The sequence below is a fragment of the Mauremys mutica genome, chromosome 11, assembly GCF_020497125.1.
Source record: "Mauremys mutica isolate MM-2020 ecotype Southern chromosome 11, ASM2049712v1, whole genome shotgun sequence".
Taxonomy (NCBI): Eukaryota; Metazoa; Chordata; order Testudines; family Geoemydidae; genus Mauremys; species Mauremys mutica.
The window spans coordinates 33,911,817-33,925,644 of record NC_059082.1 but is presented as its reverse complement, the minus strand read 5'-3'; the positions used below and the strand labels follow the sequence as shown (position 1 = coordinate 33,925,644).

Below are 13,828 nucleotides of genomic sequence, written 5' to 3'. Positions count from 1 at the left end.
ATCCTTCTTTCAGTATCACAAAATGGAGGATGTATGTTATAAGACTCCCACTCTTAACAGGCCTTTTATTAAATATAGACTATTGTTCCTGAGTAGGAATCCTCAGAAAACATTTTACATATTACCTAACTGTAATATAGTTCTATTTTTAAATATATGTGTATATATCATTGTTCTTTTGAGACATTTTGTTACTTAGTATGCTGTTAATAAAATATTCTTGTTGTTTGGTTCAGGTACAAAGGCCAGGCTCCTGACTTAATAGGCAAGCAAGACAGTGTCTATGAAGGTATTTCTTTACTCTGAGTTTTTGAAGATACATATTACTTTTATGAAACTTTTGTTACATGTTTTTTCAATACTTCATAAATATACTACTTTGTAACATGTTACAACTACTTTGTAACATAGAACACCCCAGGGGAAACTACTCCAAGTGTGCAGACAGTGCACTCTTCATCAGAGATTTTTGTCAGCAGTGTCCACAAGTCCGTGCCTACCTCACATCCCAATATTGGTGCCACTGAGGCTCCCATTCCCTCTAGGACTATGTCCAGAGTACCAGCTAAGACGACCATTTGCATACTGAAAAGCTGTCTAGGCGGCACGAACACTGGGCTTAGTGCCTCCCAAGTCCAGAAGCAAAAGCTGTACTGATCACACTTTGGTACAGTCTTCAGTACGACCTGACATTCTGACACCTGAGGAACCCAATCCAGAGTCCCTGGTACAGTCCAGGCTCCTATCTCATGAAGACCTGCAGATCCTTAAAGAGCCCAAATCACTGGTACCAGCTTACCTCCAAGAGCCTACTTGCCCTTCGTATTCATCTTTGGTGACTGGCCTACTGCTACCAACACGGTCTCCATGCAGCCTCTTTGAGGGTACTGAGGTTTATTTCTGGATGGTAGTGATACAACATTATCTGGCACTGTCTCACCGTCCTCTTTTTCAAACCTCTGTACCGATGCAAGTACAGGTTTCTTGCAGGGGCCTGGTGCCAATCTGCCAACTGGGTACTGGCACTACTCCATACTTCGCTCATTTGACTCAGAGTTGGCTGTACAAGGTTCCTCTCCCTTCCAGCCTTTTTCTTTTGAGGTTACCACTGAAGGGGGAGGCTCTTAGCAGGAAGCACACCTGGCTATGCTGGCAAGGTCACCCTTGGAGTCCTGCCTGTTTCCCTTATGCTGCACATCAGTGGGCTTAGTGGAATATATGGGGCTCTTTATGGCAACCCTCAAAAGAGGACTTGTCAGGAGCATTAACTGATTCCCTAAGGCCCTGCCCCACAGATACATCTCTCAGAGGAGGAACCAACAGAAAAGTAAGAAACTCCACCTTGTTACAAGTCCTCATCCTTACCATATGAGGCTGCCAGGGCTCTCCAATTTTCTTATACTGATGACTTTTAAGGCTTTCCAAGACCTTATAAAAAGGGTAGCAGACCTTTCCCACCAACGATGCTCTGTTTAACCTAGCCTGCACCATGTAGCAAACCCCAGCTACTGTCCCATCCATGTGTAAACAAGCTGACAAAAGGTACTACATCCCATCCCATCAAGAGGCTTGGAGTATATTTTTCCTTCCACTGTCCTCTCCTCTCAGGTTTTTTATCACTAAAATCATACTTTTAAATTATTCTTTTTAAATATATATATCCTCTGAAAAGGGAAAAGAGTAAAAATGGCCCTGTAACTGCACAAAGCCCAAACCCACATTCATAATACAGTAACTCCTCACTTAAAGTTGTCTCGGTTAACGTTGTTTCGTTGTTACATTGCTGATCAATTAGGGAACATGCTCGTTTAAAGTTGTGTAATGCTCCCTTCTAACGTTCGTTTGGCAGCCACCTGCTTTGTCCACTGCTTGCAGGAAGGGCAGCCCAGTGGAGCTAGCTGGTGGGTGGTTAGAACCAGGGTGGACCGACAGTCCCGCCACCCCCCCCATCAGCTCCTCACTCCCCTAAGTTCCCTGTACAGCAGCTACCCAGCAGGCTAGCAATTGCAGCTGTCCCTCCCCCACTGCCATGTGCTGCTCCTGCCCTCTGCCTTGGAGCTGCTCCCCGAGACTCCTGCTTGCTGTGCAGGGGGGAGGGAAGGAAGAGGGGGGCTAATGTCAGGGTGTCCCCGTTCCCCCCTGCTCCTGTACCCCACTTACCCCATCTTCCATAGAGCAGGGGGACACACCAAGGCTCAAGACAGAGGGAACTTGCAGCAGCTGCCATCTCAGCAAGCTGATCTAATTAATAAGGCAGTGTACTTAAAGGGGAAATGTGCACATCACCCTCTATTCCTGCTGCCTTGTAGAGTGAGAGAGTTAACCCTTGAGTGCACAGCCAATTGCTAGTTCATCATTTAGCAGTAAGGGAAATATCCCACCCTCTGACTCCTCCACCTCAACCAAGCTTCACAATCATCATCACTGTGTACCAGTATTAAATTGTTTGTTTAAAACGTGTGTGTGTGTGTGTGTGTATGTGTGTATGTGTGTGTATATATATATAAAATAAAAAATATATAGTCTTTTGTCTGGTGAAAAAAATTTCCCTGGAACCTAACCCCCTCATTTACATTAATTCTTATGGGGAAATTGAATTTACCTAACTTCGTTTTGCTTAGTCGCATTTTTCAGGAACTTAACTACAACATTAAGTGAGGAGTTACTGTACTTTGTAATGAATATGGGGGCAAGGCATTCCGAGTGACTGCCTCTAGAACTCACTCTCTTTGAATATATATCTGAGGATGAGTCTGGACATTTTTACTGCATTATTTAAAACCCACCTCTTGGTGTAGGCTTTTCACTAACTGCAGCATTTGGAATTTTCTGGCACTAAACCTGCTGGTTCTTCTTGGAGGAGTGTCCCTGTGGGTGCTCCACTTTAGGTGTCCTGGCGCTCTGCGCTTCTAATTGGAGATTTGTAGTAGCAGTACCCCAGCTGGCTGCGCACGTGCAGCAGCCATCTTGCGCCACTCCGAGCGGTTACCCCATGTGCGCAGCCAGCTGTCTCAAAGTTCTTTCTCTACCACCCCTGGCTTCTGTTGGGACAACAGCAGCACCCTCAACAGCTTTAGCTATTCCTTATTATTTTAGTTTTTTCCAACTAGTACCCTTTCTTTATTAATTTCTCTCTAAAATGTCTTTCCCATTTACCAAACAAATAAGAGAGAAGAGAGGATTTTTTCCCCTTTTCCCCCTGCCTCTGGTGGGCCGTCGCCTACCAAGAGAGGCATTAGAACGGGACTACCCTATTCCTTCTCCAGCATAGCCTCTCAGACATGACCTGCTCACTGTTACATCTCTCCATGAAGGTCACCTTCCTCATAGCCATCATGTCAGCAAGAAGGGTGGGAGAGCGCCCTACTGGCACACCCACCTTTATACCATATTCCTCAAAGACAAAGTAATCTTGCGACCACATCCCAAATTCATACCCAAGGTTGCCTCCCCCTTCCACCTCAATCAGCCCATTTACTTATCGGAGTGGTGTGAGATGGCTGCCACACGTGAGCGGCCAACCAGGGTACTGCTACTACAAATCTCTGATTAGAATTCAGGTCTCCAAGACATCTACAGTGGAGCACCCACAGGGACAACCATCTCAAAGAACCTCAGTTACTGCACCAGGTGAGTAACCTTCTCTTTGAGTTTCCCGTTTCTGTACATTAAAGGATATAAAGGATAACTAGTTAGTTCGATGCTGCAAGTGGTCACATAACATATGCCACTTACTTTTGAGAAATGTTATCCATACAACTTTTTTATACAAGAAATACAGAAATTGTACAAATGTAGCAATTTTAGATTTTTTAAATTTCAGTTGTACTGTATCTATATAAGTCTTTAAAGATAAGGATTGTTTTTAATAAAAATCAGGATATGGATTGCAATTCATATTTTATGACACTAGGCCTAGGTTCTTAAATCCATTGAAATTATTTAAATGCACAAATGCACTAGTTTGATTTTGTGCCTAACCCTTGTTTATTTCTCCAATCTTAGAAGACTGGGATATGTTGGATGTTGATGAAGATGAGAAGCTGACAGGAGAAGAGGAATTTGAGTTACTGGCTGGCCCTCTGGGGTTAAATGATCGCCATATTGTACCTGAGGCAGTTCAGTTCCCTGACAGTGATCCGCTAGGAGCATCAGTTGCAATGGTCACAGCCACCAACAATATGGAGGAGACTTTGATGCAGATAGGTAAATTTGAGTGAAGGAGGTATATTTCAAGTCTAATTTAAAGTATAGACATTTTGTTTTCTTTGGTGTGTGTTTATAGGGGCAGTTTATGATATCATGGGTCAGTCAGTCTGCCCAGCCTCCCCACATCAGGAAATGTGGTCAGGCCTTAATTTTTCCTATTTTTTAGAGAAGCTGTAGTGATGGAGGGACAAGACACTTTATATTGACAAAAGAACTTCAACCTGTGATTTTCTGTTAACACCTATGGCCCCAGTCCTGCAATGGCCTTCACTATCATGGACGTCTGAGCCCCTGGGGGAGTTACAGTAACTGAAATGGACTTCTCACAGGGGGCCATGCTAGGAGATCAGATTGTCTGTCTCTAGCCCACTGTTTTTGAAGGGTTTTTGTAATGCATTTTGGCTCTTGTCAAATTGTTCCCAATCTGCTGAAAATTAAAAGAGGCTAAATTGGGTGTAGAACTTTAGGAGTATACAAAAAATGCTTAGTTTTTATAAGGACTCTCAAACTGAAATCTGCAACATTTGTATTAATTTGTATACAGTAGTTTTGTGTTTAATAGCACACTATAATTGTCCCTTTTTGTTTAACTCTAATTCAAATCATTATTACGTTTAAGGCTGTCACGGCTCCATAGAAAAAAGTTCTTCTGGCAGGATAACCCTGGGGGAACAAGCTGCTGCTCTAGTAAATCCACATGACCGTGTTATGGCACTAAGAAGAGTGACAGCAGCAGCCCAAGTGCTTCTTGCAAGAACCATGGTTATGAGAGCACTCTCACTATTGTCTGTCAGGTTTGTGACATTCTTTATTTCCTCTGGATTTAATTATCAACTTGTATTTGCTAGGGCTTCAGTGTTGTTATCTGGTGGGGCCAGTGTTACTTATTTTAAATAATTTGATGCTGCTTTTATGAGGAGGGCTTTCTTTTGAGTGCCATCTCTTACCCCAGTCTGCCATGCCTCTTCACTTTCCTTCCCTAAAAGACACTTCTTCCTTTATATATAATGGTTAATGCTTAGAGGACCCAACTGAGATTAGTGCCCAATTGTGCTGCACATTGTAGAAACACATAGTGTAAGATGATCCCTTCCCTGGAATGCTTACAGTCTTCACAGTCTAATAGACAAGACAGATGTTAGAATTTCTAAAGCTAAATCAATAAAGGAAGGGTAGTCTTGTGGTTATGGCACTTGATATGGAGTGAAGAGATCAGGGTTAAATTCTTGCCTCTGTACAGGGGTCTTTTATGCCCTCATACCACAGCATGGGTGTATTTAGGATGCAGATGTGGATGTGAAGAAGTTACTTAGTCCCCAGTATTGCGCATACTTATCTCTGTGGTTAACTGTAAGCATGCGTAGTCCCTTCTTCTGAAGTTCAACTGCACACATTCTTAAAATTTAGCACATTCGTGTTTGCAAGATCAGGACTCTTTCTCAGTTCCCCATCTGTAAACTGGGGGTAATACTTCCTTTCTCCTACCCTTTTCTAGGGAAATAATTTCCCACTAATCAAGCAAGCAGTATTCTATTTATTAATGGCACTTAGTCATAGTTACATTGTATGCAAGATGAAATTTCCTATTATGTACCTAACATTTAAAAAAAACCAACCACCTAAACTAAAGCTATTTTTTTTGACAGTGGGTCCAGTTGTAGTCTTGCGGCTGGTCTTGAGTCCTTGGGTTTAACAGATATCCGAACTTTGGTTCGACTAATGTGCCTGGCTGCTGCAGGGAGAGCAGGCCTTTCAACAAGTCCATCCACTATGTCCAGTTCTACAGAGCGTTCTAGAGGAGTACATAGTAAAACAAGCAAGCCTATATCTTGCCTGGCGTACCTGAGTACAGCCGTAGGCTGTTTGGCATCAAATACTCCTAGTGCTGCAAAACTGCTGGTACAGTTGTGTACACAGGTAGGATTGTTATTTCTATACAAACATTTGCCTAAAACTCTGGTATTTTACCCTTGAAATTTTTCTATGAGAGTTGAAGTGGTAAATTTTGTGAAAAATTGTTTACATAAAAAAGGCACTAACATGCTCCACCATACAGTGTGCAACTGGATGTGAAAAGTTATTTCCATGACAAAGGACTGCTTGAAAAATGTAGCTGAAACTTGTTTGTTTATCAACTTACTTTTTATAAAAGAATCAAGATGAAAGTAAAATGGAAGAGATTATTCCCTTTTTGGAGTTTTCCCTCATGTTTCAGCACAAGTTTGTTTTATTGTTGGTAACTTCGTGTATCTTTATTTGGATGCTAGGGATGTATATCTGCCAAGGAAAACATGAATCTGTTGGGGTTTTTTTAAATTGCTGCTGCTTAATCAGGTTACTGATTAAGCAGGTTACTAAAAGGGAACAATCTTTGGTTACACAAATTACCTACATTTTATCGAGTCGACTATACCCAATGCTGTACATTCAAGTTTGAAAAAAGGTAAAAAAGCAGATATATGTAGCAAGGTGTCATGTATATCTATAACCTCTGTAGCACACAATCTCATGATTGATTTGCTTTTACTGACTGTGAAGTGTATGCAAGTGAAGGAATTATAACTACTCTGAGATGAAGTAATTGATTTTATTACATACCTTGTTTTTGCTTCTCCTACCCACAACTTTCTAAACTTTCAAAATTCTCCAATAGATTAAATTCCCCAGCTGACATTAATGACAATAACAACACATTAAACTCTTTGTCCCTGAACCAGCAAGCAACAAACAACCTATTTCACGCTGGCACAGGAGTCCATTCAGTCCAATTAGCTTGTGGGATACAGGTCTTGAATTATGTTTTGTATGTAATATTTGCATAATTAGAGAATGTTGATTAGCAAATGATAATCTCTACAAATAAACTGCAGTTCTTGAAAAATCTATACATTTTAGATTTTATTTTTGTTTGACTAAAAACATTTGGATAAATTTAATTTTTTCCCTTGATTGCCATTCTCTTAGAACTTGATTTCTGCTGCGACTGGTGTAAATTTGACTACAGTTGATGATCCAATTCAAAGAAAATTTTTGCCAAGCTTTCTGCGAGGAATTGCAGAAGAAAACAAGCTTGTAACATCACCCAACTTTGTGGTAACTCAGGCACTTGTAGCATTGTTGGCAGACAAAGGGGCCAAATTGAGGCCGAACTATGATAAAGCAGAAATTGAAAAGAAAGGTATTTTTTGTATTTAAAATAATAGTTTGTCAGTATAATTCACAAAAATCTGCACTTTCTCATTTATAGTCCCAGATAGATTTGTTAAACTGGAGTTAATCTTGAGAGCACATAAGAGAAATATATGGTTTTTTTAAAAACCCTGCAAGAGTTTTTTGTAATTGTTAATAAAAATCACCATTATAAACCCAGGAAATTCAGTCAGATTGGAACTTGAATTTACATTGTCACCTTAATTTTTAAAAAATAGATTAATTTAAAAAATCCAGTTTTTGACAGAGCACCCTTTATGTGGTATGTCCTGAATTTTTAAATTATTTTAAGAGGTTTGTGCTCCCTGTTGATGTTTACAAGAGTAAAACTGTTTATACACAGGACACTACGAAACTGCCTATACATAAATTGCTGTCACATTCACAAAATAAATGAAAGATTAGATGTTTTTTCACTAATTGATTTCAATGAGAGTTATCTGAGGTGTTACTTAACTAGAGGTGCAACTATAGTTGCAACTAGGGATGCAAAATTTTCAGGCAGAAATGTGATTTTCAAGTTGCTGGTTGTTCCTTGGAAAGAAACCCAAATATCTGAAAGTATAAAAATCCACAGCTTAGGCATTCAGTTCTAACTCTGCCCCTATAGTGAGGCAGTGGAGCGGGGAGAAAAGCCCTCAGGAGATTTTATTCATGTCAAAACTTCATCTCTTTAGGGACCACAGAAAGTAAAATGCTTCACTCTTAATCACAGTGATTGCTCCAGCTCTAGCCTTTTTTATGGGCATACACAGTCCACAGTAAAAGATGTATTTTACTAATTCCTGATTAGACACATAGCATACTCAAAGCAATCATTACCCACTTTTCCTTACTATTCCACATGCCACCAAACACAGAAGTGTCATTAGGCACAGAGCTAAGGATCTAACCCTCTTAAACATAGATGCATACAATTATAGCATTTACATGAAAGAACAAAAGTTAATGTGGTTGTTAGCATCATACCTTAATAATCATCAGAGACATTTATATACCAATTTGTTATAAAACCAGTGGTGTATGGTTCATATTCTTATGGAGTCTCATTGACTGCCAGTGAGGCTCCACGTGGGTGCAGACGTTCACGCTAATAGATCCCAGTGCAGGATTGGGGCCTTAAAAAGCCTGGTGTTTTAGGATGAAATCCTGGCCTAGTGATGTTAATTGGAGTTTCCCTATTGACTTTAATGGGGACAATATTTCGCCCTTAATCTAAAGGGTTTCTGAAGGGCTTTGTGGAAAAAAGATTAGAGGATGGCTGGTTTTCAGTCTGTTCAGAACAGTTTTTCCAAATTTAAGATGGCTCTGTGGTATTTTTAGTTTAAAAAAAAAAACTTTTTGCAGAAATTTTGTTCTTTCTGGAAATTGTGGGTAATGTTTTATTGGCTTGTTTAATACTATCAATATTCATTTGGACATCATCTCATTGTTTTGTTTAAGCAGGTTTAATTGCCCATTTGTATGCCCATCCTCCCTATGATCCTTCTGCTGTAGGCCCTCTGGAGCTGGCTAATGCATTAGCAGCTTGCTGCCTTTCCTCAAGGTTGTCTTCACAACATAGGCAGTGGGCTGCACAGCAGCTTGTGCGAACTCTTGCAGCACATGACCGAGACAACCAAATTAGCCCTCAGACCCTTGCTGATATGGGTGGAGATCTACGAAAATGCTCCTTCATAAAACTGGAGGCTCATCAGAACAGGGTAAGCATTATTCCTCCCAAAATAGATTTTTTAATGTATAATTTATTCTGTATTGGCCTCTTTCTTTAGAACACAGAAAAAATGCAAGTAATTAAATAACTGTATAAGCTAAGAAAAGCAACAGACTTCTGGTATTTTATAGAAAAAGTCTTTTCCCACAAAAGATAAATAACATTTTGTAGTGATAAATACTGTTTGGGACATCTTATGCCATAAAACATTTAACCTGTTGCTGCTGTGCAGCTTACTTTTATCAAAGATTTTGGCCTTCTGCTACTAATTTTGTTGTAGCTACAAATGTTTTAAAATTAAGATTTAACATTGCTTAATCCCTCTTTTTACAAAAGAAACGAATGGGAAGAGGATCACAGTAAGTTGTAGCCCAAAATATGACAAATTAAATGAGTTGGAAGATGGGTGGGGAATGAGGGTAACTACATTTCAAATTCCTTATTCTAGTGTCAGCTTCAATAATTAAGGCACTGATCTTGCAAAAATGGCTTTGCATGAGCAGCATCTTGTTGACATCACTAGATTTCCATGCAGGGGGATCTGCCAACATAGAGCCCATTGCAGAATTGAGACCTTTTGAAATCTGTAGGATTCATGAAACTGATTTAAAAAAATAAACACACAAAGTCAATTGAATTATTACAAGTCTTTTCTTATACATTTGTTTTAAAAGCACACATGTATTAATTTGTTTTGGCATAATAGATAATCTGTCTCGTTTACTATTTTGTTTGACAGTGGCCTATGGAAGATGATTCACAGCAATGTGCAGTACTCCTAATAATGCGCCTAATTATGCAATACTGTATGATGAAAAGAAATTTCTTCTTGGGCACTGTTGGATTCTGTTTAGTATAGTTGATTTAAATAATACAGCTAATGCTTTGTCCATATCAGGCAAACTTAATGAGTTGCATGAGATGAATGTGTCTATCCTTAAATTTTAAACTCTGGTTTTACACTTGTTAATTTAATTTCTGCAGGTGATGACATGTGTTTGGTGCAATAAAAAGGGACTTTTGGCAACTAGTGGGAATGATGGGACTATAAGAGTGTGGAATGTAACAAAGAAGCAATATTCATTGCAGCAAACATGTGTATTCAACAAATTGTAAGTTGTTTCTTTATGGAAGTCAGTTATTTAATTGCTCCACAATGGCAATCCTATGAGTATTCCCATGAGCACAGGAAACTGCCTGAGCGTAGGATGCTCTTATTCTTCTTTGGGATGTTTACTGTATTTAAAATAACAAAAATGATCAAAAGTAAATTATTTAAAACTGAAAAGAGATCCTAAAATTTAAGGTGGAGGTAGTAGTCGAGGTAAGGGGATTAAAAAATTTTTTGTTAACCTGAGAATGGTAAATTTATTATGAAATAATACATAAAAAAACAAAGAACAAACAAAGATTAGCAAGAAAAAAATAAGTTTAAAGAGGGACTGTCATACTGAGGGTAACTTACAAATACATTGACTTAAATGTACTTTTGAATGAATTTAATTTTGTTTTCCTAATTGCTGTGACATCTTGGGCAAGTCTCTGAACTTCTTAAATGCTTATTCTTCCTTATTTGTAAAGTTGGGGTATATCAAATTATATTTACCTGTTTCATAGGGATGTTAAGATGCCTAATGAAGGGCCTGATGCCCATTCAATCAGTGGGAGCCTTTCCTTTGATTTCAAAGAGCAATATATGGCCCAAAAAATGTTTATAATGTACTAAGTATTAAGGTAATTTTTGGGTTAATTGTGGGAATAGAATTCAGGACTTGTGGGCTTGCATTCCACTGCTTATTTCTCTAGGCCGTTTGGCCTTGCAGGAAGTGGTACTCCCTTCTCCTCATGGCATTTATGTATTTTAGGTACCTGTATGTACTGGTTGCAAGTTTCTTGAAGTATGTATTTGTTATGTGTTTTAGCAAACTTGCATTAGAGCTGTCTCCTGGGGAGTTTTTTTGCGCACACACACACACACACACACACTTTTGTACAGTTCAAAAATTTCATCTCTCTCTAGGATGGACTTCTTAAGCTCTGTGAAGGATGGCTTGCAGAATTAAGAATTTTGCATAATACACACATGAACTGTTTTTCAAAAACTAAATAATTCACCAAGCAACTCTCCAAACTGGTAAATGAAACCAGTTCCAGACAAGAGATTAAAACAAACTGGATGTTTCGTGGCCAAGCTTTTTTGGAATTGTGATGAGCCAAAAAAAATGAAGTGGCTACAATTGCCAATTCCAGCCAAGGAGTGACTAATAGAAGTTAGTGGGGAGCAGGGCCGGCTTTAGGGCGATTCACCCGATTCCCCCGAATCGGGCCTTGCGCCCCTAAGAGGGCCCCGCAACGTCCCTAAGAATCCTCCGCTGCTGTGGCGCCGAAGGCACCGGCAGCCAATATAGCTGCTGCCGCCGAAGTCCCGCCACTGTCTTTTGGCAGCAGCTCTTTCAAATCGGGCCCTGCAGTACCTAAAGCCGGCCTGGTGGGGAGGGTCAATGATGGCTTAAAGCCATCATTTCACTGTCTTATCATGGTGTCGTTGTGCTACTGAGCTGTTCCTTCAGCATAAATTAGAACAGCTTGAGGAGTACTGCAACTTGCATTGGCTGCCAGTGGCCCCAATGGATTGATAGGATATGTGAGGTGTGGGGATACCCTGATTGCACCCTCTGCACTAGTCACAGAGAAGTGGAGGTCACAAGAGCTGCTATAGCAGCTCTGCACTCTAAAAAATCCTGTTACGCTAAGGTGATCATAGAATCATAGGACTAGAAGGGACCTCGAGAGTTCTTCTAGTCCAGTACCCTGCACTCATGGCAGGACTAAGTATTATTTAGACCAGTGTTTCCCAACTTGGGATGCCGCTTGTGTAGGGAAAGCCCCTGGCGGGCCGGGACGGTTTGTTTACCTGCCGCGTCCGCAGGTCCGGCCAATTGTGGCTCCCACTGTCCGCAGTTCGCTGCTCCAGGCCAATAGGAGCTGCTGCGATTTGTTTACCTGCCGCGATCGGCCGGACCTGCAGACGTGGCAGGTAAACAAACCGGTCCATCCCACCAGGGGCTTTCCCTACACAAGCGGCATCCCAAGTTTGGGAAACGCTGATCAAGACCATCCCTGACAGGTGTTTGTATAACTTGCTCTTAAAAATCTCCAATAATGGAGATTTCACAACCTCTCTGGGCAATTTATTCCATTGCTTAACTATCCTGACAGGAAATTTTTCCTAATGTCCAACCTAAACTGCCCTCGCTGCAGTTGAAGCCCATTGCTTCTTGTCTAGCCTAGGGGTTAAGGAGAACAATTTTCCTCCCTCCTTTTAAGAACGTTTTATGTAGTTGAAAACTGTTATCATGTTTCCTCTGTCATCTCTTCTCCATACTAAACAAACCCAATTTTTTTTCAATCTTCTCTCATAGGTCATGTTTTCTAGACCTTTAATCAGTGATCCTACTGTGGTTGGCTAAGCTGGCTTTAAAATAGCTTTATTCTAGTTGAGCCGTGCAAAGCTGCCTCAGTGCGGGGTAGAATTGGGGTAGAAATCGAGAAGAGAGAGTACCTCTTCTAACTTTTGTTCTTAGACCTCATCTTCCCTGTTGGTTTTCCTGAGACTTCCCAGAAAACTCTACTTTGGCATAAGATAAAGTTTGTGATGTTTCAGGCAGGTTGGTTTAGTTTGGCAATGTCAGAGGTAGTCAGAATTAGGACTATTATAGAAAGCTAGCTGCAAAATTTAACTACAGAGAGAGTCTCTCTGATATCTTTACTAGGGGATGAAGTGGAATGAAAAATTGAGAAAATATGCTTTGGTTGTATGTCTGCAATAACAGCAAGGGGAGTACAGAAAATGACTCAGATCTTTAATAGATTAAACTTTTTCTCATTTTCTCCAGTTGGAAATACGTACTTTAAGTGCATTGTTTTGTTTTATTGTAGAGAAGGTGATTCAGAAGAAAGTCTAGGGTCACCCAGTGACCCTAGCTTGTCTCTTATCTGTTGGAGCATCAGTGGCAAGTATCTGGCTGGAGCTTTGGAAAAAATGGTGAACATATGGCAAGTCAATGGTATGATGCACGTGTTTATTTATTTATTTATTTTTAATAGTATAACCTGTGTCTACGACAGCTATTTAAAAACTGCTGAGAATGGCACTTTTGTATAGGTAGGTGTTTTAGCAGATTTATTTGCCAGTTAATATGCCAACCATCCTTCATTAGGTGCTCTGAACCCAGCTAATTCACTAGAACCTTAGTGCCTTTTTTCAACATTTGTTACAACATAGGTATTGGAAATTCAATAGTTAACATGAATCCTTCTAGCCTATCATTGAACCAGAAAAGAGTCATAGAAATTTTTGCTGGGCTTTAGACTTGCCTACTGCAATAGCAATCATTGCCTATAAATACTATTATTTTTATAGGGTGTAAAATATATTTGACATTTAAACAAGGTATCTCTAAAAGTTTGTATAAATAGTTTCTTTTAAAAGCAGTTAAAAAAGGTTCCAACTTTTTCCTTCCATAGGTGCACTAGAATGCTCAAAATGGTACATTTGAGACTAACTCTGAAAGGAGAAGAGCATTGATCCTTTTGACAGCTGTAGGATCCCTAGCTAACTCCTAATGTTTACAAAAATCAATGGTTACAGTCCTTGACAATCTTGAATGTTTCCATAGAGATCTGTTCCTATGT

General features: G+C 39.9%; 1 protein-coding gene across 1 annotated transcript in view; it reads left to right on the top strand.

Annotated features, from left to right (window-relative positions):
* HERC1 (HECT and RLD domain containing E3 ubiquitin protein ligase family member 1) overlaps nucleotides 1-13,828 on the top strand; it is a 217,162-nt gene that overhangs the window by 155,412 nt on the left and 47,922 nt on the right. Inside the window, exons 46-53 of the mRNA XM_044979291.1 lie at nucleotides 237-289; nucleotides 4,006-4,206; nucleotides 4,829-5,003; nucleotides 5,856-6,126; nucleotides 7,174-7,387; nucleotides 8,917-9,122; nucleotides 10,118-10,245; nucleotides 13,073-13,200. Coding sequence (XP_044835226.1) covers nucleotides 237-289; nucleotides 4,006-4,206; nucleotides 4,829-5,003; nucleotides 5,856-6,126; nucleotides 7,174-7,387; nucleotides 8,917-9,122; nucleotides 10,118-10,245; nucleotides 13,073-13,200 — 1,376 coding nt within the window. The remainder of the gene's footprint in view (nucleotides 1-236; nucleotides 290-4,005; nucleotides 4,207-4,828; nucleotides 5,004-5,855; nucleotides 6,127-7,173; nucleotides 7,388-8,916; nucleotides 9,123-10,117; nucleotides 10,246-13,072; nucleotides 13,201-13,828) is intronic.